This window comes from Gorilla gorilla, chromosome 4, assembly GCF_029281585.2.
Source record: "Gorilla gorilla gorilla isolate KB3781 chromosome 4, NHGRI_mGorGor1-v2.1_pri, whole genome shotgun sequence".
NCBI classification, from domain to species: Eukaryota; Metazoa; Chordata; class Mammalia; order Primates; family Hominidae; genus Gorilla; species Gorilla gorilla.
The window spans coordinates 52,332,130-52,353,732 of NC_073228.2; the positions used below are offsets into that span (position 1 = coordinate 52,332,130).

General features: G+C 47.7%; 2 protein-coding genes across 7 annotated transcripts in view; both read right to left on the bottom strand.

Annotated features, from left to right (window-relative positions):
* The window catches only part of CASC3 (CASC3 exon junction complex subunit), a 31,769-nt gene extending 30,335 nt beyond the window's left edge, over positions 1-1,434 (bottom strand). For 2 of the 4 annotated variants that reach the window (XM_055388220.2, XM_055388221.2), the window contains exons 1-3: positions 941-1,375; positions 483-510; positions 110-147 (exon numbers count right to left, since the gene is read on the bottom strand). In XM_055388220.2, coding sequence (XP_055244195.1) covers positions 110-147; positions 483-510; positions 941-1,171 — 297 coding nt within the window. In that variant the 5' untranslated portion in view covers positions 1,172-1,375. Of the gene's footprint in view, positions 1-109; positions 148-482; positions 511-940 lie in introns of all 4 variants that reach the window. The other 2 variants (XM_004041762.5, XM_019027668.3) reach the window with 2 other exon arrangements.
* Positions 1,435-4,897: 3,463 nt separating this feature from the next.
* On the bottom strand, positions 4,898-19,728 carry MSL1 (MSL complex subunit 1). 3 transcript variants are annotated; one of them, XM_004041760.4, is made up of 10 exons: positions 18,933-19,061; positions 18,313-18,408; positions 15,277-15,500; positions 12,053-12,435; positions 10,097-10,144; positions 9,583-9,647; positions 8,572-8,639; positions 8,023-8,147; positions 7,782-7,854; positions 4,898-7,402 (listed from the first exon to the last, which is right to left on the bottom strand). In XM_004041760.4, the coding sequence occupies exons 3-10, from the start codon at positions 15,477-15,479 to the stop codon at positions 7,312-7,314; spliced, it is 1,056 nt and encodes a 351-aa protein (XP_004041808.1). In that variant the 5' UTR covers positions 15,480-15,500; positions 18,313-18,408; positions 18,933-19,061; the 3' UTR covers positions 4,898-7,311. The 3 variants fall into 3 exon arrangements, with proteins under 3 accessions (XP_004041808.1, XP_018883630.2, XP_018883631.2); XM_019028085.4 differs by having other exon boundaries at positions 18,313-19,728; XM_019028086.4 differs by lacking the exon at positions 10,097-10,144 and having other exon boundaries at positions 18,313-19,728.
* Between the last annotated feature and the right edge of the window lie 1,875 nt (positions 19,729-21,603).

Here is a 21,603-nt window from a genome sequence, read left to right on the forward strand (position 1 = left end):
GCACAAGAGGATAAACACGGAGGTCATGGTACGTTTGCAACGAAGGTGTGTACACGTTTTTAAAAAGCATTTCTGATCTATACCATAGGAAAAAACCTGTCATACTCACTTCTGAGTCTTCTGCACTTTCATAATCCGAGAGAACAGCTGAAATAAAACAGAAATATGTGGAAAAAAAGAAACCCAGAAACATTTTTTGGCTGCTTATTATAGGTCAGACTAAGAGTCTCATTTAATTCTGACATCAACCTACAACGTGGATAAAATTATAGTCCCCACTTACAAAAGGAGAAACAGGCTCAGAGGGTAACTTGCTGAAGACTATACTGCTAAAGCCTATGCTCTTAACCACTATGTTACAAAAAGGCACTCTGTGGCCCTAAATCCGTGACAGTGTGTGAGAATGTCGATGTTGGAAATAGATGACCTGAGTTTATGTTAAAAAAAACTCTTGTCCTAATGGGGTAAAAGATGCTACTCACCATCACCTTCAATGCCATCTTCACTCTCCTGAAGGAAAGTAGAAGACATGGGTTAGTTCTGTGATTTCCAGAGGTGAGGAGCCCAATAAAGAAATGTGGGTGAAAAGCTGAAGATTCAGCACAAAATGGTTGGAGAGGGAGACAGAGATAGTTAAATCTTTAACAAGTAGTAGCCAAGGCAGGTCTGGTCTCCCTCCTTCCCTCCAGCCCCGACTTCTGAATAAAACATCCGCTTTCCATCTCCAGCGGCTCTACCATCCTCCCAGAAACCCCCAATCCTTCTTCTTCCCTTGGAACTCCGGATGCAAACTCGCATTGGGATAACTCCCCTTTTGTCTCAAAAACAAAAAAAAGTCCCAGTATCTACTATCAACTCACAGACACCTAGCATCACCTACACCCCGCCCCCGGCCGGCTCGCCGCGGGGTCCCCACCCCGCCCCGCCTGCGCGCACTCACACACTCCGACTCCTCAGCACTCTTGGCGCCCCCGCTCTCCACCCGCCGCAGATGAAGGGCCCCGGTTCGGCCTCCGCGCTGTGAAGGCAGAGAGCCGCTGCCGCCGCCTCCGGCGCTACCGCTGCAGCTCCCGCCTCCCCGCAACGGGGAGCCGCCGCTGTCGGAGGCCGAAGCACCAGATTCCTCGTCCTCGGTGTCTTGCGAAGCGCGCTGCCGCCGCCGGTCCGCCATCTTACGGACAACGGCCACCACCGGCGAGGTACTTACGCACCGCGCCCGTCGCAGAGGCTGCTGGGAGGCTGGATAGCTAGTCCCGGCGTGCTACGCGTGAGGCGCTCGGCCATCCCGCTGTGTGTGTGTGTGTGTGTGTGTGTGTGTGTGTGCGCGCGCGTGTGTGCGTGTGCGTGTGTGTGTGTGTGTTGGGGGAGGGGCGGGGCACTGGGCGGGGCCTAGGCCTGCGGCACGTTTGCGGCCGAACCGGATTACGTCTATCGGTGATGTAAGGGGGCGTGGCGCGGCTCCTGACTTCCCTTGGGCAGGCCTAGGGCGAGGGGAATTGAGACTTCAGCAGCCTCCCGGGTTCCTGGCCCGGCCATCTTGGGCTTCCCGAGTGGAAGGAGTCAACCTGTCACAGCTTCACTGCAACACTGGGGCTGTTTCATGGTTTTCTGTTTCCATTTCTCACTTCTACCTACGTTTGAAGCAGGTCAATTTACTGCATTCCTTTGCTTGGTAAAATCACGAATCAAGGTAAATCTTAAAAGCTGTAGTGCTGCGTCAGATTTGCTGCACCAGCCTTGTTTAAGATAACGGGCGAAGGAGAAACCAGTTGTCTGCAGTGAAGCCAGAGGACTTCTTGTTGCAGCGTTTTCTCTGTGTTCTCATTTCCTCTTCACATTTTTTCCCACCCCAGCCATCACCTGTCTCAAAGTTCAGGCTGGTATGATGCCAGAATTACCGGTTTTGTTTTGGCTTTTTCGAGGCAGGTTCTCACTCTGTTGCCCAGGCTGGAGTGCAGTAGCGCCGCTCACTGCAGCCTTGACCTCCCAGGCACAGGTGACCTCCTTGCCTTAGCTTCCTTAGTAGTTGGGACAACAGGCACACACTACCACACCCGGCTAATTTTTCTGTTTTTTGTAGAGATGGGGTCTCGCTCTTGCCCAGGCTTGTCTCCTGGCTGGGATCAAGCGATCCTTTCGTCTCAGCCTCCCAAAGTGCTGGGACTACAGGCATGAGCTACTGCCCTTGTCAGGATTTTAGAACCTATTTAAAAATAAATGGTCAGTAGAAAAAGATGTTGATTCCAAATCCTGACATTATTTCCTTCTTAAGGTTTATGGAAATTATTTCATTTTGGCAAGGCATTTGTCACCATTGAAAAGAATCAGTGTGTTTTCTTTGGACCATTATAAGGATATACAAAGTGCATGAGCTAAGTTTTTAGTGCACCTACAGGAGTGCACGTTAATAATGTATGTTATCAAACAAAGGCCACTATGGCATAGAATTCTTTCCTGAGTAAAATTTTTTTTTTTTTTTTTTTTTTTTTGAGAGGGAGTCTCACTCTGTCTGTCGCCCAGGCTGGGGTGCAGTGGGGTGATCTCGGCCCACTGAAAGCTCCGTCTCCCGGGTTCACGCCATTCTCCTGCCTCAGCCTCCCGAGTAGCTGGGACTACAGGCGTCTGCCGCCAGGCCCGACTAACTTTTTATGTTTTTAAGTAGAGATGAGGTTTCACCGTGTTAGCCAGGATGGTCTCGATCTCCTGACCTCGTGATCCGCCGGCCTCGGCCTCCCAAAGTGCTGGGATTATAGGCGTGAGCCACCGCGCCCGGCCTTTCCTGAGTAAAATTTTTATAAATGACATGGTTAAGGATCCTGATGTTTATCAAATTTATAGATAACATGAAACTGGAAGTAATTATGAATGCCTTCAGAGATGAAAGGAAAATTCAAGGCCGGGCGCGGTGGCTCACGCCTGTAATCCCAGCACTTTGGGAGGCCGTGGCGGGCAGATCACGAGGTCAGGAGATCAAGACCATCCTGGCTAACACGGTGAAACCCCGTCTCTACTAAAAATAAAAAAAAAATAGACGGGCGTGGTGGCGGGCGCCTGTAGTCCCAGCCACTCGGGAGGCTGAGGCAGAATGGCGTGAACCCGGTAGGCGGAGCTTGCAGTGAGCCGAGATCGCGCCACTGCACTCCAGCCTGGGAAACAAAGAGACTCTGTCTCAAAAAAAAAGAAAATTCAAACAATCTCAGCTAATTAGACAAGTGGCCAAACGTGACAACTTATAAGTCCAGCTCCAAAAGCCAACTGCCTGAGTTCAAAATGGAGGATATATGATTTAATAAGTGTTAAAGAAAAAGACCTGGAGGATCTTACCAATCACAGGCTAAATTGGTGCAAATAAGGCTGCCAAGTTTAGTGTCTAAATAAGGAAAGTGATAGTCTGCCACTTTGTCCTTCAGTTGTTTAGTCTGGGTCCAATTTTTTTTTTTTTTTTTTTTTTTTTTTTTTTTGAGGGGGACGGAGTCTCGCTCTGTCGCCCAGGCTGGAGTGCAGTGGTGCGATCTGGGCTCACTGCAACCTCCGCCTTTCAGGTTCAAGCGATTCTCCTGCCTCAGCCTCCTGTGTAGCTGGGATTACAGGCGCGCACCACCACGCCCAGCTAATTTTTGTATTTTTAGTAGAGACGGGGTTTCACCATGTTGGTCAGGCTGCTCTTGAACTCCTGACCTCGTGATCCACCCGCCTTGGCCTCCCAAAGTGCTGGGATTACAGGCCTGAGCCACCGCGCCGGGCCTGGAGCCCACAGCAGTCTTTAACTAGGGACTATGAAGAAAAGGAGGGATTGGTCTTTTTTTCATCCTAGAATGCAAAGCAAAAACCAATGAGTTTAAGTTACAAGAAGTTAGATTTTTTGTCAACAAGCAAGAATTTTCAAACACTTAGGGGGAAAAATGTATGTAGAAAAAGTGTTGAAGCACAACCTGGAATTTGTCTGGAATGTTATCAAGGGTAAATCACATATCGGGGTCACACTAGATGACCTCTGATGTCTTTCCAACTATAAGATTTTGTTAACTTACCAAGTATCCTATAATCTTGTTTCTAAAATTGCTAATTATACTTTTTTTTTTTTGGAGTTGGAGTCTCCCTCTATCACCCAGGCTGGAGTGCAATGGCATGATCTCGGCTCACTGCAACCTCTGCCTCCTGGGTTCAAGCGATTCTCCTGCCTCAGCCTCCCGAGTAGCTGGGATTACAGGTGCCTGTCACCAAGCCTGGCTAATTTATTGTATTTTTAGTAGAGACAGGGTTTCACCGTGTTGGCCAAGCTGGTTTCGAACTTCTGACCTCAGGTGATCTACCCACCTCAGTCTCCCAAAGTGCTGGGATTACAAATGTGAGCCACCACGCTCGACCCTTTTTTTTTGTTGGGGGTGGGTGGGATGGAGTCTCGCTGTCACCCAGGCTGAAGTGCAGCAGCTTGATCTTGGCTTACTGCAACTTCCACTTCCCAGGTTCAAGAGATTTTCCTGCCTCAGCCTCCCAAGTAACTGGGATAGCAGGTGCATGCCACCACACCTGGATAATTTTTGTATTTTTAGTAGATGGGGTTTTACCATGTTTTACTGTGTTGGCCAGGCTGGTCTTGAACCTCTGACCACAAGTGATCTGCCCACCTCAGCCACCAAAGTGCTGGGATCACAGGTGTGAGCCACTGCGCCCAGCGAAGTTGCTGATTATACTTAAGGAAGCACACTGGACAAAGAGGGATGAAATATACCTTATACTTATACACAAATGGAAGTGAGTACCTTATATAAAGGGGAAAATAATGTGTTATTCTTTTTTATTGTGAAAATGGATTTCTTTTTCCAGTGTTTCAGATATACAAGCAGAATTGTTTGTTTGCCAATAAATATAATAAATTGAAGCAGAAGTTCAAAAATTAACAGCCACAATAGTTTATTTACAATTGAACTTTTTATAAGATATTTACAAGACAACCAATTTTACACATCAGAAATGGTATCAAAAGTTATGAATTACAACACAGACAACAATATGAAATGGGCATAAAACAAAGCTGAAGTAGACAGACAAGCAATTTTTTTTAATTTATTAACACTAGCTTAAACTTTGTTAAAGAAAAACAACTATGTTTTAGGAGAACTGCAGGGCCTTCAGTTGAAGATTGAATTCACAGTGTTGTATCCCATGTAGGGAAAAATAAGACTAATTTTCCCCCCACACTCTAACACACTGTAATTTTGCACTTGGAACTTTGCTAATCTACTGTCCAACCTCCTTCTCAACAAAGTCAAATCAAAGGAGAATTAACCTAGAAGAGGGGACAATAAAATAAGAGGTCCTCAGGGAGAGGGAGAACCAAGGAAATAGAATCTACTTAAGTCTGGCCAGATAGCACCTCGTGGATTCTTCTCAGTCTACTTCAAGTCAGAAACTGGGGAGTCCCCTGGGTAGGGCACAAACACAATGGTTAAATTTGCTAACTCATACCCAAAATTAGGAACCCGACACATGCTGAAATCAAGAAGAAAGAGGGATCAAAGAACAAAGTCAAGAGACACTGATTGGGTCTTTTTTCTTTTTGGACACGTTACGAAGAAATATAACATAGGTAAGAGTAAGAAAACTGAACAGCCTGCCACATTAAAATGATGGAGAACAAAGAAAATCTGGCCCAGTTTTTCTAGAAATCTCCTTCTCCTTAAGGTGTGAGATGAGAGCCCCTAGTGGAATTAAGTCCTATTTCTCTCTACATCCTTGCTGCAATGAAGTTTACAGCAGGTTCCCTTATAGAGAGCCCACTCTCCTAAGCAGATGGAGTTACAAATGAAAACCCATAGCCACACACACACACACACACAAAAGGAGAAATAAGAGCAGCAAGATCATCGAAGAATACTACATGTGCTGCCAGAATAATTCCTTTAAAAGTCAAATCCAGGAAGCACAGATCAACATCTCACAAAAAGCTTTAGCAGTGGGAGGCCCCTGAGGAACTTTTCTTCTCTTCCCACAATGGTATCCCATTCTCTCTTCGTGCTCCACTGATGGGCCAGCCACACACCCTACATACCTTGGCTTCTCCTCTAAAAGTGCTAATAATCTGGGGACATATTCTCTTTAAGGATAAAAGCCCCTACCTTCTAGGAGATTAGACCCCTACTTGTTTTCACACAATAGTCCTGAAGACTAAAGAAAGGCAATTCCTATATATTTGAGACCAGAGGTCTTGGCTCTATTTTCCTTTCAGATAGTTAATAGGGATCTTCCACTGAGACCAAAGTGGCCTGGGAGTGCTATCCTGATATTTTAACAAAACAGGGGAGGGGAGAGGACCAAGATGGTACACATACAAATTATTTTTACAAAGTGAATGGAGAAGCTCATTAGGTACATCTGTTTGTTTCAAGATGTAGACATTTGCCAGCCAAAGGAAGCACCTGTTTCCACACTCTCCCCCTACCCTCCCTAAGTCTCTATCCCACCACCAAGAGCTCTGCTAAAAGGATGAAGCCCAATGAAGGAATACTTGAGAAGTGATGTGATACAAGGACATTTATACAGGTTTTGGCATGCCATCCCAAATACTAAGTGCTTTTGTTTACAGCTGTAACTTGTTCTGAAACTAACCATCCCCACTTTCTTTTCCAAAGATTTTGTTTTTTGAGGAGTAAAGAAATTCAGTTATCCATTAACTGAAAAAATAATCACAGCCAAACATCCCTTCCCACATGACTGTATCACAGAATAGTTTCAAGAGAACAACTATCTTTTCAGACAGTTATCTACCAAGTCTCCGATGTCTTTTCTACTCTGTGAAGATGGCTTGCTTCATCGCTTCACTTGTCATTCCTCTTCCGGTCCTAAAGCTCATGGTGAGGTTGTTTGTTTTATTTTAGGGTTAAAAATCACTATACCCACTATAAGGAGGGTGTACCAGGGTGAGAAGAGTGCCATGCAGGCACAGCTCTAAAGGAAGGGGCTGCTTCATCTTCCACATGTCTAATGAAGAGAGCCCTTTTACCCCTTTAACATAGGCAAATGTATAGAAACAGACCCCTGAAACTTCTGAATCTGCCATCCTATAGCTTTAGCTTGACAGCCCATTTCCCTAAAAAGGGAAAAGAAATCCCAATCACCCTCCATAACTCACAGCCGAATGAAAGAGTTTTTGTGAAATCAAGAGTAATGAAAACAAAGTCAAGGGAGTATGAAAGGGTATTATCAGCGAGTGATAACATATGTGAGGACAAAGGTCACATATACAGGTCTCTGCCACTCTCGGGAATGGCATGCTACAACTATCTGAAGACAGGGTTCTTGCCAGCACAGCTATTTCCTACACGTCCGGTGAGGTGTTTGCTTCTTCTGGATCTCCAATCTGCATCGGCTACGCTCATCCAACCAGGGTAACTCAAAATTCCTGGCAAAAAAGGATGAGGAAATCAACTTGCAAGACTAGAAGGGATTCAGTGTGGACATGATAGGAACTACAAAAAAGTCACTATGTCCCTTACCACTCCTATCCCTGACTAGTTTGGAGTGTCTTTCCTGCCTCAAAGCCAGAGCAACTGTGTACCATTAAAGTGATGGAATCATCTATTTCTAACTCAAAAAGCAATCCTCCTAATTATTGGCTTGGGAATCTTATTACAAAAGCTAGTTGCCCAGGTAGCCTCATTTCTGTCAAAGACCCATGGCTATCCCTAAGCCACCTGGTTCCACCTCATATCTAGGCTTCCATGAAGTCTGAAAAGGATGTGCAGGTTACCTGGAAGGGGAGAAAAAAAATGTATACTTACTGTGGAGTTAATTTTGGTAATGGTCGTCCAAATGCTACAACAGGCAAGAAGGGGGTAATCATCAAACTTTCAACTATGGGAGAAAGTCAAATGGGAGCGTATTAGTAATACAGATGGGAAATGTCTAGAAGCTATATCTGCTCCAAAATACACTTCATTCATTCAGAGCAAGTTGTACCCTGGAGCCTTGCACCCTCCTCCTCCTTTGAAAAACCTACTCTTTTAGATGGACACAACTTACCATCATCTGGCTCAGGGAAAAATGAGGTAACCTCAGGCTCAGATTCCTGAATTCCTTTCTTTTTATACATTCTGAGCTGCAGTCGCTGTAAAATTCTTTGTTCCCTGATCCTCTGAATATCCCATCTGGGAAAAACAAACCAAACAAAACAAAGAAACCCAACATTACTGTTTACCCAAAACCTGCTCTATAAAAGCAACTCACACAATCCAGATGCTAGGAAGACCCTTGCTGACTCCTCTAGACAGGGTAAAGAGAAATGACTGCCTTGTTAAGGGAGAGCTGTTTAGGTCTACCGTCTAGATCATGTGTTGGTGTTCCACAGAAAGTAGAATTGAGGAAGGTCATACACAAAAAGAGGCCAAACATGTTTACCTACAGCAACTACCATTTCCAACTAAGATATCAACCAACTGGGAAGCCAGTAATGTAAGAGTGTTAAGCACTCCAAGATTCTCCACAGCATGAAAAAGGGAGGTCAGGTTCCCTGATCCTCTGTCCTAGGTCCTAGGGCTCAGTTGTTTCCAGGATGGACATCTCTGGCCTCACCTTTTCCTTCTCTTCTCATCCAGCTCCAGTTTTGCATGCCGCTTCGAAAATACACTGTCATCCAGGTTCTGTGTAAAGAAAAGCAGCTGATAAGCTATTTATCACCATATATTAGTTACACACGTATACTAACTAATTTCCAGCTTCCAGGAACGTAAAATCTTTCACCTTCCGGTTCTACCTGAGTCTGTGGGTTCCATGGACAGTATGGGAACCTCCTGGTAACAGAATCAACAAAACACATACTCCTTTCCCCATCCACATCCTTTTAGAATCTCCAAATTTCAAAATCATTTCCATAACTTTCTAAGGTAAACATCACATCAAACTAAAACCCCCAGACTGTCATAAACCCTCCCCGCCTCCATACTTTGTAAGAGTCTGACTTTAAAATAATCAAAACTTTAAGAGTCAAATGAGCTTGGAATATGTAATTTTATGGTTGAGGGGTACATGCTTTTTTTTTTTTTTTTGTGATGGAGTCACTCTGTCACCCAGGCTGGAGTGCAGTGGTGCGATCTTGGCTCACTGCAACCTCTGCCTCCTGGGTTCAAGCAATTCTCCCTGTCTCAGCCTCCCAAGTAGCTGGGATTACAGGTGTGCGCCACCACGCCCGGCTAATTTTTGTATTTTTAGTGGAGATGGGGTTTCACCACATTGGCCAGGCTGATCTCTGACTCCTGACCTCAGGTGATCCACCTGTCTCAGCCTCCCAAAGTGCTGGGATTATAGGCATAAGCCACCACACCCAGCCCTAACTTTTCTACTTAGCATAAAATCTACCTTTGTTTTGAACATTACCTAGCTATTTATTTTTTAATAAATCACTTAACTACTCTAGACTTGTTTTTTAATCTATAAAATGAAGGAGCTGGACTAGATAATTTCTCAAGTTTCTGTCTGGCCTTAAAATTATTTAATTCATCCATAGTACTATGACATTTTCCAGTTATACCCTCACATTCTATTTAATCTCTTACTCTCTTCAATTGAGTGCTCTTGGTTACCTACCTCCAAAAGGTCTGAAGGATTTGGGTCCCTTAGAGGCTCTACTGAGTGGTCCCTCCAAGAAGGAACTGAAAAAAAAAAGAGAGAAAAAGAAAGGGAGGAGGGGTGGAACCACCCTTAAATCCAAAGTCGCACAACTATTCACTAGGATAAGAGGTCTCTCCCCAGAAGAGACAAAGTTACCAAGTGATAGGAATCCATTCTATGGCCTCCCTGAAGCCATATTCAGTGTCCTTGCTATGGTATAAAAGAACCTAAAATGCCATTGCAGTCTGCCAAACTCAGGATCACAAAAACCCTAAACCAATACCTGACAATTCATATAATGATGCTATAGCAGTTCCTGAAAAACAACTGAAATTTGTTGTCATTTTGAAGTCTATAGTAGTGTAATCAATCATACACCAAGAAATCTCACTCTCCCACATCCAGTGGATGGGGAATGCAGCTCCCAACCATCCACCATCCCACCAACCCCCACCCCAGGCCCAGCCAGCACAATTCCTATTCTACTCACCAGCCAAGACTGAAGTTTCTCCTGCAACACTTGATGGCATCAGACACCCTAAATAATGCAGGAAAGAAGAATAATCTCAGTGTAAAAAGAAAAAAAGCCCATACCCCAAATGGAGGAAAGGATCATCACTGAAGTTCTCACTAGGAAGCCATTTTGTTTTTTGAGTTGTTCTTTTGAGAATTTCTCTCTGGGGGAGGGGAAGAGGGAACAACAGACAAAAGAAAAGAAAATAAGCCCACCACTTTTTTTTTTTACACTGAGACGACTTCTTTTCTTCATTATTTAGGGTGGTTTCCCTGCAACAGTTGATGGCCAAGGATATCAAACCTTAAACTCAGAACATGGCAGGTGAGTAAAAGTTGACCCTATTTTTCAAATAAAAGATCAGTGTTCTCAAAACTTACATATGTAGTCTTCTTAAACAGCTCCCTCCTCCCTCCAAACAAACTACCTTGCTGGTCCAGCCTGAACAACATGCACAAAGACTTTGGCTCCCCTAGAACAAGCCATTGAGCCTTCCTCTTGAGATAGGGGCATCAAGAATAAGGATTCACACGTTTATTCACAACTCAGGCTCCTCAAGGGGCTGGGATCTCCCCAGTCAGACTCCTTTGTTTCACTATGCCCACAATCTCAGAGGTGTTTGAAATTGTCTGTACTAGGGAAGAAAGGATTTTCAAAAATAGCCAGTCACACAGAACAGCTCTGGACCAAGCCATTACCCAATCCCGGATGGGAAGTTGCTTCACGTTTCTCTTAAGTTGTTACGCAGCATTGCCATGGCAGCAAAAGAGGTTAACCATTAAGGAAGAACCTGTTCAACTGACTGAACCAACAAAAATCTGAACCTAGATCAGGATCCTGATCTATCTCATGTACTAAGTGTGAGGCCTAATAGAGGTTAGATCATTAAGACGACTAATCTAGCTTTCCCACTTAATTTTGTCACCAGAACAGCCAAACAAAGCCTGGAGAATGCTCTTGTCTCACTGGAATGGATTTCTATCCCCATCCTGCTAGGCAAGACACAGTGGTAGAAACTTGGGACTGCGGCTCTATCCTAGAAGGCCTCCCCAACCATTACCCCAGAGTAACCGCAGTGACTGACATAGACTAATATTACATGATTGAAGGCACATTCCAGTTACTGGTTGATGTAGAAGATAGGGGAGCATCTCTGTGTGGAAGCCATAAAGAAAAAAAAAAGGGAATGAAGACCAAGGTCCCACACCCCACACCCTCCCCAAGCAGCTCAGATATCCCAAGATAGTCCTTATTGTTTGAAAAATAGTTTGTAGACCATTTTATTTAAATATATGAACAACCAATGGGCTACTGCAATCCAAGTAAACTCTTCACATTTTAGAACCTTTGTGAAGTATAGTAAGATAAAGTAAGACTGTTGGTCTTTGGCAGATTCCTCCTGCCCCCCAGACAGGGACATAGATATACAGATAAATGTTTATATAGTTAAAGAGCGGAGGCCCAGGTGAAAATTCCCCACCCCAAGCTGGCTCCCCAACCCAAAAATTACCATTGGCCCCTGAGAACACCCAAAGACCACCCTCCCAGATTTCACACAATATCAATTGCAGGAACAGTCGTGCATGGCAAAGTATAGTTCTATGCATTTCACAGCACAGAAAACCCTTCTTTCAGAGGGCATGCAAGTTGCCGGAGATTACACCCCCAAGTCTGGTGCTCTTGTGATGAGCAACTTACTGGCAAACACATCTCCCAGTGTTGTAAGCAGGCAAATACATTGAGCACATTTTGCTGTAATTCCATCTATTTGCAATGCCTGCACAGTGTCTGTCTCTGGCTGTTAACTTACTCATTCTTGACAGAACTCTGCTTTATTGATTGCACTTTTTTAAAAATGCCAAAGGCATTTTCACACTTGTTAGCTTGACCGCCACCACTAGGGTATAAGAGCAAGTGTTCTCTATGCCTTACTTGCTACAGTCTCCTCCTTCTTTGGAGAGGATTCCCGTAATGGTAACGGTGATGGGGGAGGCTGGTGCCAACGACACAAATACATTTCTGTGGTGGAAAGGTACGGCAAATCTTCTATCTCACTTGAGAAGGCTTTCTCCTTGGGATGGGTGCTGGGTCCCTTTTGGGGAGTGGAGAGTCTTGGTGGGGTGTCCACTGAAGACCGGGGCTTTTCTGGGGTTTCTTGGCTCCTCAATTCACGTTTACAAACAGTTTCAGATAAGGAACCACAGGGTTCCTCTTTAATAGGAGAGTGCTTAGGAGTTTTTGTTTTGACTTTTGAAAATTCAGGAGCCAGCTTTTTAACAGGAGTCTTTCTTTCTGTACTTCCAAATGGGGATTTCCTATTAGATAGGGAAGAAAACATTATAAAATTTATTGACACTTGAATAAAATCTAATTTGAACACATTCTGGAGCAAAAGAATAAGCTGGTTCTTTTGCCCCAAAATGACAAGTATTCAGGTACCTAAATGTCTGGTGCTCATTTAGCAGTCATGAGCAGGAACAGCCCAGGCTTAGCAGTATATAAAATAGGCCCATAGTAAATTTTTTGTTTTGTTTTGTTTTGTTTTGTTTTTGAGACAGAGTCTTGCTCTGTCACCCAGGCTGGAGTGCAGTGGCATGATCTCGGCTCACTGCAATCTCTGCCTCCCGGGTTCAAGCAATTCTCCTATCTCAGCCTCCTGAGTGGGATTACAGGCATACACCACCATGCCTGGTTAATTTTTTTTGTATTTTTAATAAAGGCAGGGTTTCACCATATTGGTCAGACTGGTCTCAAATACCTGACCTCAGGTGATCCACCCACCTAGGCCTCCCAAAGTGCTGGGATTACCGGCATGAGCCACTGCACCTGGCCAGTAAATGTTGAACAAGGAATTTCCATGCTTAAGAATATTCAAGGTCCACCAGGCGCAGTGGCTCACGCCTGTAATCCCAGCACTTTGGAAGGCCAATGCAGGCGGATCACTTGAGGTCAGGAGTTCGAGACCAGCCTGGTCAATATGGTGAAACCCCGTCTCTACTAAAAAAAAAAATACAAAAATTAGTCAGGTGTGGTGGCACATGCCTGTAATCCTAGCTACTTGAGAGGCTGAGGTAGGAGAATCGCTTGACCCTGGGAGGCAGAGGTTGCAGTGAGCTGAGATCACGCCACTGCACTCCAGCCTGGGCGACAGAGTGAGACTCTGTCTCAGAAAAAAAAAAAAAAGAATATTCAAGGTCCTTTAGCCAACATTATGTACCACTACAACCCACATTAGGTGCACCTACTTCTTGTAATCCAGAGATCAGTCTCTTTCCTTTTCCCCCAACCGTGTACCACATTAATTGTGACCTTTATTTCCTTTTTCTTACTGTCTGCTGGCATTCTCTAGCCTCTTTCTTCTTCCCTTCTTCCCCTACCACATCCCAAGAAAGTCATCTCCCTTCCTCTTTACCAACCTAAATTTTAATACTTTTTTGGAGTCTCACTCTGTCACCCAGGGTGGAGTGCAGTGGTGCGATCTCTGCTTACTGCAACCTCCACCTCCTGGGTTCAAGCAATTCTCCTGCCTCAGCCTCCCAAGTAGCTGGGACTACAGGTGTATGCACCACACCCGGCTAATTTTTCTATTTTTAGTAGAGACAGGGTTTCACCGTGTTAGCCAGGATGGTCTCGATCTCCTGACCTCGTGATCCACCCGCCTCGGCCTCCCAAAGTGCTGGGATTACAGGCGTGAGCCACCGCACCCGGCTATACTTCTTTTTCAAGACTGATTTCTACTTAAAGTTTCACAATTCTAACCCAGAATAATTTTTAATATCCCTGAATCTTACAAAACTTAGTTTAATGTCTGTAATCCCAGCACTTCGGGAGGATCACTTGAGCCCAGGAGTTCGAGATCAGCCTGGGAAACAAAGTGAGAGCCTGTCTCTACAAAAACTAAAAAAAGTTAGCCAAGCATGGTGAGTGCCTATGGTCCTAGCTACATGGGAGGCTGAAGTAGGAGGATCACTTGAGTCCAAGAGGTGGAAGATGAAGTGAGCCATGTTGGCGACACTTGCACCCCAGCCTGGGTGACAGAGAGAGACCCTATCTCAAACAAACAAAAAACCTTAGTTTATATCAGGTGTTGTACATCTACGTATTTTACTGCATTTGAATTCTGAGTTTTCAAAATGTATGCCTATCCTTACAGTTGGGCTAATTTCTTTGAGTCCAAGGACAGTTCCATTTTTACCCTTTTTTTTTTTTTTTTTTTCAATTGAGACAGGGTATCACTCCGTCACCCAGGCTGGAGTGCAGTGGTGCAGTAACAGCTCACTGTAGCCTCAACCTCCTGAGTAGCTGGGACTACAGGTGCATACCTCCAGGCCTGGCTAATTTTTGGATTTTTTGTAAAAATGAGGTCTCACTATGTTGCCCAGGCTGATCTCAAACTCCTGGGCGCAAGCGATCCCTCCTTCCCCACTTTCCATACGTTCCATACTCCTTCCCCACCTTGCCCTCTCAAAGGGATTACAGGCATGAGCCACCACGCCTGGCCTGTATTTTACTTTTCTATGTCTACCAACGCACGACACAATGAAGGAATTTAACACTTCCTAACTTGAAGTGAACTGCTATAGTTTTCTTTAAGAAACTCAGCTGTCATACTTGTTGCCCATTCTCTTTATGATGTAAGCTGCATTCAATAATTATTACTGTGACCAAAATACTCCTAAACAGACTTTTACAGTCTACATAAGAATGTTTCAAGATAGTTTCTCAGCATAGAAGACTTCTTTTTTTTTTTTTTTTTTTGACGGAGTCTCGCTCTGTTGCCAGGCTGGAGTGCAGTGGAGCAATCTCGGCTCACTGCAACCTCTGCCTCCCGGGTTCAAGTGATTCTCCTGCCTCAGCCTCCCGAGTAGCTGGGACAACAGGCGCCCGCCATCACGCCCGGCTAATTTTTTGTATTTTTAGTAGAGACGGGGTTTCACCATGTTGGTCAGGATGGTCTCTATCTCTTGACCTCATGATCCACCCGCCTTGGCCTCCCAAAGTGTTGGGATTACAGGTGTGAGCCACCACACCCGGCCCTCCGCATAGAAGACTTCTAAAGCAAGTTATGATTGCTATAAAACCAATTCATAAATCCCAATCTCCTACTCTCAATCACTGGTAACAAGGATCCTCATCAAACAAAGTTATCAGCACACCTTTTATGTCCCTTTCCACTCCGCCCACATGAGAAAGGCTTGGGAGGCAGAGTCTGGGATGTCTCGGAAAGCTCCGGCTGGCACTCCAGTTTAATTTTCTCAGATAGCTCTGTTTCCTCTCTCTCTTCAGTTTCATAGCCCTGAAACAGCTTGTGCCTTTCTTTCTCGTTATCCTTCTTTACCAGCTGCATCCGCCTTTCCATACGTTCAATCCGAGCAAGGAGCTAAAAGAGAGGGTAGCAAAATGCAGACTTAACACATAAAAAATTAAACACACAGATACTTAGCCCCATTTAGGAATCAGTATAGTCTTCTGCCTCTTTCTATGGACCACATCAACTCAACTTTTTAAATAGACATTAATCTGAACAGTTTTCCTTAAACAAAATAGAGAAGAGAAGGTATACTGTTAAATTTTAAGGGCTAACCTAGATGGGAAGAGGCATGGGGTAATTTGTAGTTCATTCTTCTGTAGGGAGATCCTCTCCACTGGGAAGGGCCGTAACATGCCTTTTAATGGCATGGTCTCTGCTACTGCTACCTGTGTGGCTCCAAGTTGGTTTGGGAGTTTCCAGAATTAATTGTATACATGTTTTGTTTGTTTGTTTTTGTTTTTGTTTTGAGACGGAGTTTTGCTCTTGTTGCCCAGGCTGGATTGCAATGGCTCACTGCAACCTCCGCCTCCCTGCCTCAGCCTCCCGAGTAGCTGGTATTTCAGGCGCCCGCCACCACACCGGGTAATTTTTGTATTTTTAGTAGAGACAGGGTTTCACCATGTTGGCCAGGATGGTCTCTATCTCTTGACCTCGTGATCCACCTGCATAGGCCTCCCAAAGTGCTGGGATTACAGGCGTGAGCCACCGCGCCCAGCCTACATGATCTTTTAAGAGGCCCTGAGATTGTCCAAATTCTATCCTCTCTACTTCTACTCCAAAGCTCTATACACAACAGCAAAGTGCAAACAGTACATTGAGAAGGAATTAAGAGCTCATATAGTGCCACCAGGAATGGCAGTGTTATTTGAAAGGGGTATGTGTGGGAGGGGGTACTTTTAAAACAATGAACATTTCATTTGGAAAATAGAAATCAGTACCCATAAATTCCAACAATCATGACATAAACACATTCCTTTGTATTTGAGGTAACACAAAAAATTATACCTATTCATCTAAATATTTATTAAAATCAAAGTTCCTTTAGTTTTAGTTAAAAGGAAGGACTAAAAAACTAAACAGAAAATGGAACTCTATTAGTATTGAAAACTTTGTGTTAGTTTAGTTTTGAGAAAAGGTGTTGTGCTACTTATACTCTATTACAAGAATTTTATCTGGGTTAGACAGTGATGTTAACGCTGCCTTCATTACATTCATTGCATAGATTTCAGACAAGGCCAAACAACAACTGGAATAAGTGAAACAAGCTTAAGCAATATTAAGATTGCAATACACAACAGAAGCAGTGAGTACCAAGTTCAGACTGACACTCTATCCTTAACTCACCCCACTTTTCCTGACTAGGAAAGCCTGCAAAGGGGCCATTACCTCAGGATCTGAGCAGAAACCTCCACAATCAGCAGAGAACCCCCCTATCAGCCATACTCTCATTTCATCTCCTTGTATATGTTTTGATTCACAGCCCTTAACCACCATTTGTGGGTGACATTTCCTTGATTTTTTTCTCCTTCACTGGTCCTTCTCTTCCCACTCCCCCCATACAAGGATATGATGTGTTGTAATTACGGTACCATCACACCCCTAGACTGCAGTACAGTCTGAGCAGTGCCACCTCCATGTTGAGTAACTTCCACAAATCAACACCATGAGATATTTTAATGAGACCTGCCCCAGCTCCCAATCCACCTTGCAGAATGCATTCTCCAATAAAACAGCCACCCGATGAGATTCATTTGGAAAGCAAACAAAATGAATAGCCGCTTGCTCCCTTGCTCAGCTCTTAGCGCACACGACGCCAGAGAGAAAGAGGAGAGAGGGAGAGATGAGGACGGCGGGGAGGGAGGGAGGGAGAGAGGCAGACAGAGAGAGAGAGAAAGGGAAAGAGAGAGGGAGGGAGGAAGAGGGAGAGAGGGAGAGAGAGACTGCTGCAGCCTGAACACAACAATTGTAGAAACCATGTTTATTTTTAGGCAGCTGTAAGGTATGCTAGCACAGTAATACCCCCCACCCCAGCTTCCCTCATATCTGAAGGAATATGTTTTAACGCGGAGATGCCCTTAACTACTGCTGCAGTAAAAACAAGCCTGTGTCGTCCAAGCTCCTCAGAAGTAAAGAAATAATAAACGACTTTCCTACTCCCTAAGATTCTAAAATAAGGATGGGGAGGTCTATTTAATACATTTAATAAGCTTACTTTCCCCTGATGCCCTAAAATCTTCCAGTTTCAAACACCATGCTTATAAAAGGGACCTGGTCAGTGGGTCATGTATTAGAACTCAGGTTCCTATTAAAAGCTGTCTGAAATCAAAGGCAGTGATTCTCTTAATATCATTTAAGAAAACTAAAATAGGATTCCATGTAAATCACCTCTACCCCTGTGCCCACTAAAAGGCCTACTGCCCTCCTATCTAAAGATGCTGCAGCAGTGGTGAAAGCAACAGCTGCTTGCTGCAGCCCTCTCCTCCACCGTGCATTTCTAACGCAATAGCTCTTTAATTTAACCCTTCCATAAGGACACAACACCTACACCCCACCCTTTCATTTTTAACCCCTCACAGATCACGTCTTTTCCCACTAAACGTCTTTCCCACACGTCTGGGGCTGTCATTTTAAATTAACCCTTTGGCACCTGAAACCCCTCCCCCTCCCCCTCCCCCTGGGAGGTTGCACTTTAACCCTTCCCTCCAACCCAACGTGTCTGTGAGCCTGGCTCCCAGAGACCCAGAGCCTAAGATACTCCTTTGCCGGTGGCCAACCTCCTTTACCCCTAACCCGGGGGTGCCTTAACCTCCTACAGCCCCCTTCCCCCGAGCATGCGCACAACTCGCTCCTCGGCCCGAATGCAGATTAACCCCTCCCGTACCGTGTCTCTCTCTGACTTCAGCTCCTCGATCTCCTTTTCCTTGGCCTGCAGCTGCTGCTGCTGCTGTTCGATGAGGTCCAATTGCAGCAGAAGGATCTGTTTGAGGCAGGCGGCCTGACTGGAGGCTCCCGAGCCGCCACCACCCCCGAGAGGGCTCTTCCTCATACTCTTCCATCTGCCCTCGCTGGCCGCCAGGGTCCCGGCGGTGGCGGTGGGCGCGAGGGGTGGCGGCCCGGGCAGAGGTAGTGGTGGGGGTCCCGCCGGGTCCGAGGCGGTGGCAGCGGGGGAGGCCGCCCCACCCTTGTCCCCAGCCCAGGGCGTAGGCTCTTTGGCCGCCGCCACGAGAGAGCCCGTCTGAATGGGCAGCACCGCCTGATACTTGGGCCGGGGGCTGCAGCCGGCTCCGGCTGCGGCAGGCTCCCCCCCAATGCCGGCTTGCTTGGTGGCCGGGGGCGGACAGGGCAAGGGCACCGAACCGCCCCAGCTCTCTTCCTGCTGCCCGGGGGCCGCCCCGGCCGGGAGTAACAAGCCCCGGCCCTTGCCGCCGCAGCCGGCCGGGGAAGGCGCGGGGCTCCCGCCCTGGGAGGAGGCCAGCGGGGGCCCCGGCTCCTTGAGCTTACGGTGCCGGGGGAGGAAGTGGGCTTCGGCCGCCCCGGGCTCGTCCTCGGGCCCGCCCAGCGCCGCAGCCCGCTCGTAGTCCAGTCGCTGCTCAGGGTTGCCGCCGGCAGGGGCCGCGGCCGCCTTGAACACCGCGGATCTCATGGTCATAGTGGTCCGGAGCAGCGCCGGGCACCGAGGCGGAGGAGGGGGTGGGGAAGGGGCGAGGTGCGGGGGGTCGAGGACTGAGGGGGGGGAGGGGAGTTTGGCGGGCTCGCCTCAGCAGCGCGGCAGCAGGCCTCCGCTAGCGCGGCTCCTCCGGGGCCCGGGCGCCATCCCGCCGGCGTGCGGAGACGTGGAGGCCGCGGCTGAGGCCCGCCGCCGGCCCATGGGGGCCTCGCCGCCGCCTCTGCTGCCGCCGCCGCCGCCTTCGCCTCAGAGGCAGGAGCTCGCACCCAGCCGCCCCCGAGCTCATCCCCGAAGCTCGCTTCGGCCCCCCCTGGCCCGGCCGGGCCCGCCTCGTCTCCCCACCCCGCACCCCCCCTTCCCCGCCCCGGCCCCCCGCCCCGGAGCTCGCCTCAGCCGCCCCGAGCCTCCATTTCCCCCCCCTCCTCCTCAGGAGGGGGTGGAGGGCTGGGTCCGCCCAAAGCCCTCCTACTCCGGGAGAGGGGGTCTGTCGCCTCTCCCGGGGGTCTCCGCGGCTCGGGGTCCCCCTCCCCCACAAGTCACCCCCGGCGCCTCAGCGTTTCCCTTTAAAAAAACGGAGCCGCTCGTAGCCGCCACCGCCGCAGCCGCCGCCGACCGGAGGACGCATGCGCGGGGAGGGGAGCGGGCGGGAGTGCACCGGGAGCCGAGAGGAGGGAGGCGGGCCGCGCTATTGTGAAAGGGGCCGCCGCCGCCTCGAGGGGGGCAGGGAGGGAACCGCGGGGGCCGGGGGCCGGCGAGGGGAGGCCGGGGCTGAGGGGCGAGGACCGAGGAGCGCGCGGAGGAGCGGGGTGAAGGTGGGCTGCCGAGGGAGGGGCGAGCCGGCGGAGGGTCTGGAGGGGGAAGAAGGGCGAGGGCGGCCGCGGGGAGAAGGGGAAAGCGGAGGCTCCCCGGGAAAAAGAAGCGCGAGAGAATGGAGTTGAGAGGAAGGAAGGAGGATACAGGCGGCCAATGTGTGGCCTACGTGGGAGCGCCCCGAGCGCTCCACGTCCCCGGCCTGCGCCGGGCGGCCCCTTCCCCGGGCATCTTGGCAACGCGCCTGGCCCAAGCCGGAGGGGCCCCGCGGCCCCGCACGCCTCCTGGACCAGTCAGGATCCAGGCTCCTCTTTGAGGCCGCGGGTGTTTCATGGGGGTGGAAGTCTAACCCCTCCACCCCCTCTCCTCCCCAGCAGTCCCACGCGGGTATGGGAGAGAATGAAGTTCTTTGTCTCTAAGGGATTCAAACCAGAAACGGAGGGACCTCTGGTTCCCAGAGGGAGGAAAATCCATGATGTCTGCTGCCCAGGGAGCTATTGCCACCGCCTCCTTGGGATGAAGTATTGCCAGCTACCAACAGTTCCTTCCCAACGGCCATCTTCCAGCCTTCTTAAACGACTCCTAGCATCTTCGGGAGGCTCCTGAAGGACTGAAGCAAAGGAAATCTCTGAAGGGATATAGTCCTTGAAAGGGAGTAGGGATACTTAGGGTGTTCTGTGTTGAGCGCTTCTTCCTATCTCTCCAGCTTCATGTATGTGTGTCTTTATGTCCAAGCAATTGAGCCAACAAGTCCTCAGAATTCCTTGTGAAAAAAACTTTCTTGAGACGAATTCTCACTCTGTCGCCCAGGCTGGAGTGCAATGGTGCAATTCAGCTCACTGCAACCTCCACCTCCGGGGTTCAAGCGATTCTCCTGCCTCAGCCTCCCGAGTAGCTGGGATTACAGTCACGCGCCACCACGCCCAGCTAATTTTGTATTTTTAGTAGAGACAGGATTTCTCCTTGGTCAGGCTGGTCTGGAACTCCCGACTTCAGGTGATCCGCCCGCCTCGGCCTCCCAAAGTGGTGGGATTACAGGTGTTAGCCACCGTGCCCAGCCCTGAAATAGTCTTAATTGCTTGTTTTTCTTTTTTGTCTGAGGTGTGCTTTTTAAAATCTCTATGGAGATGGAGAAGACTGACATTCTCTGGCCTGATGTGAAAACCTCTCATTAAAACTGTGTCTGTGCTTTGTGGGCTGAAAGCATGAAACACTGGAAATTTTAAACAAACGGATGTGAATGTGTTAAGAAGCCAAGAGTCCGGCCCTCTTTCACCAGACTGTATGGCCTCAGATCAGCAAGGGAAGTATTGAGCTTAGGGACACCAAGTAATGGAATGAGCAGGGATGAGAGGGCACATAGAATGTGGTGATCTCTTTCCATGTCAAGGCTTGTGTGTTTGTGGCACTGGGGTCTCGCTGTGTCCCCAAGGCTAGAGTACAGTGGCACAATTATGGTTCACTGCAGCCTCAACCTCCAGGGCTCAAGTGATCCTCCCACCTCAGTCTCCTAAGTAGCTGGGACAACAGGCTTGGGCTGCCACACCTGGCTAACTTTTTATTTTTTTGTAGAGACGGGCCTTTGTAATACCAGCCTTTGTTGCCCAGGCTGGTATTGAACTCGCTCAAGCGATCCTCCCACCTGGGCGTCCCAAAGTGCTGGGATTATAGGAGTGAGCCACTGTGCCCAGCCTT

Coding starts and splice junctions, on each gene's coding strand:
- MSL1 (XM_019028085.4), bottom strand. CDS start 19,080: ATGACCATGAGATCCGCGGTGTTCAAGGCGGCCGCGGCCCCTGCCGGC. Junction 8,148..8,571: donor GATGAGAAGAGAAGGAAAAG/GTGAGGCCAGAG, acceptor TGTTTTTCCCAG/ATGGGATATTCAGAGGATCA. Junction 7,855..8,022: donor TTTCCCTGAGCCAGATGATG/GTAAGTTGTGTC, acceptor TTTCTCCCATAG/TTGAAAGTTTGATGATTACC.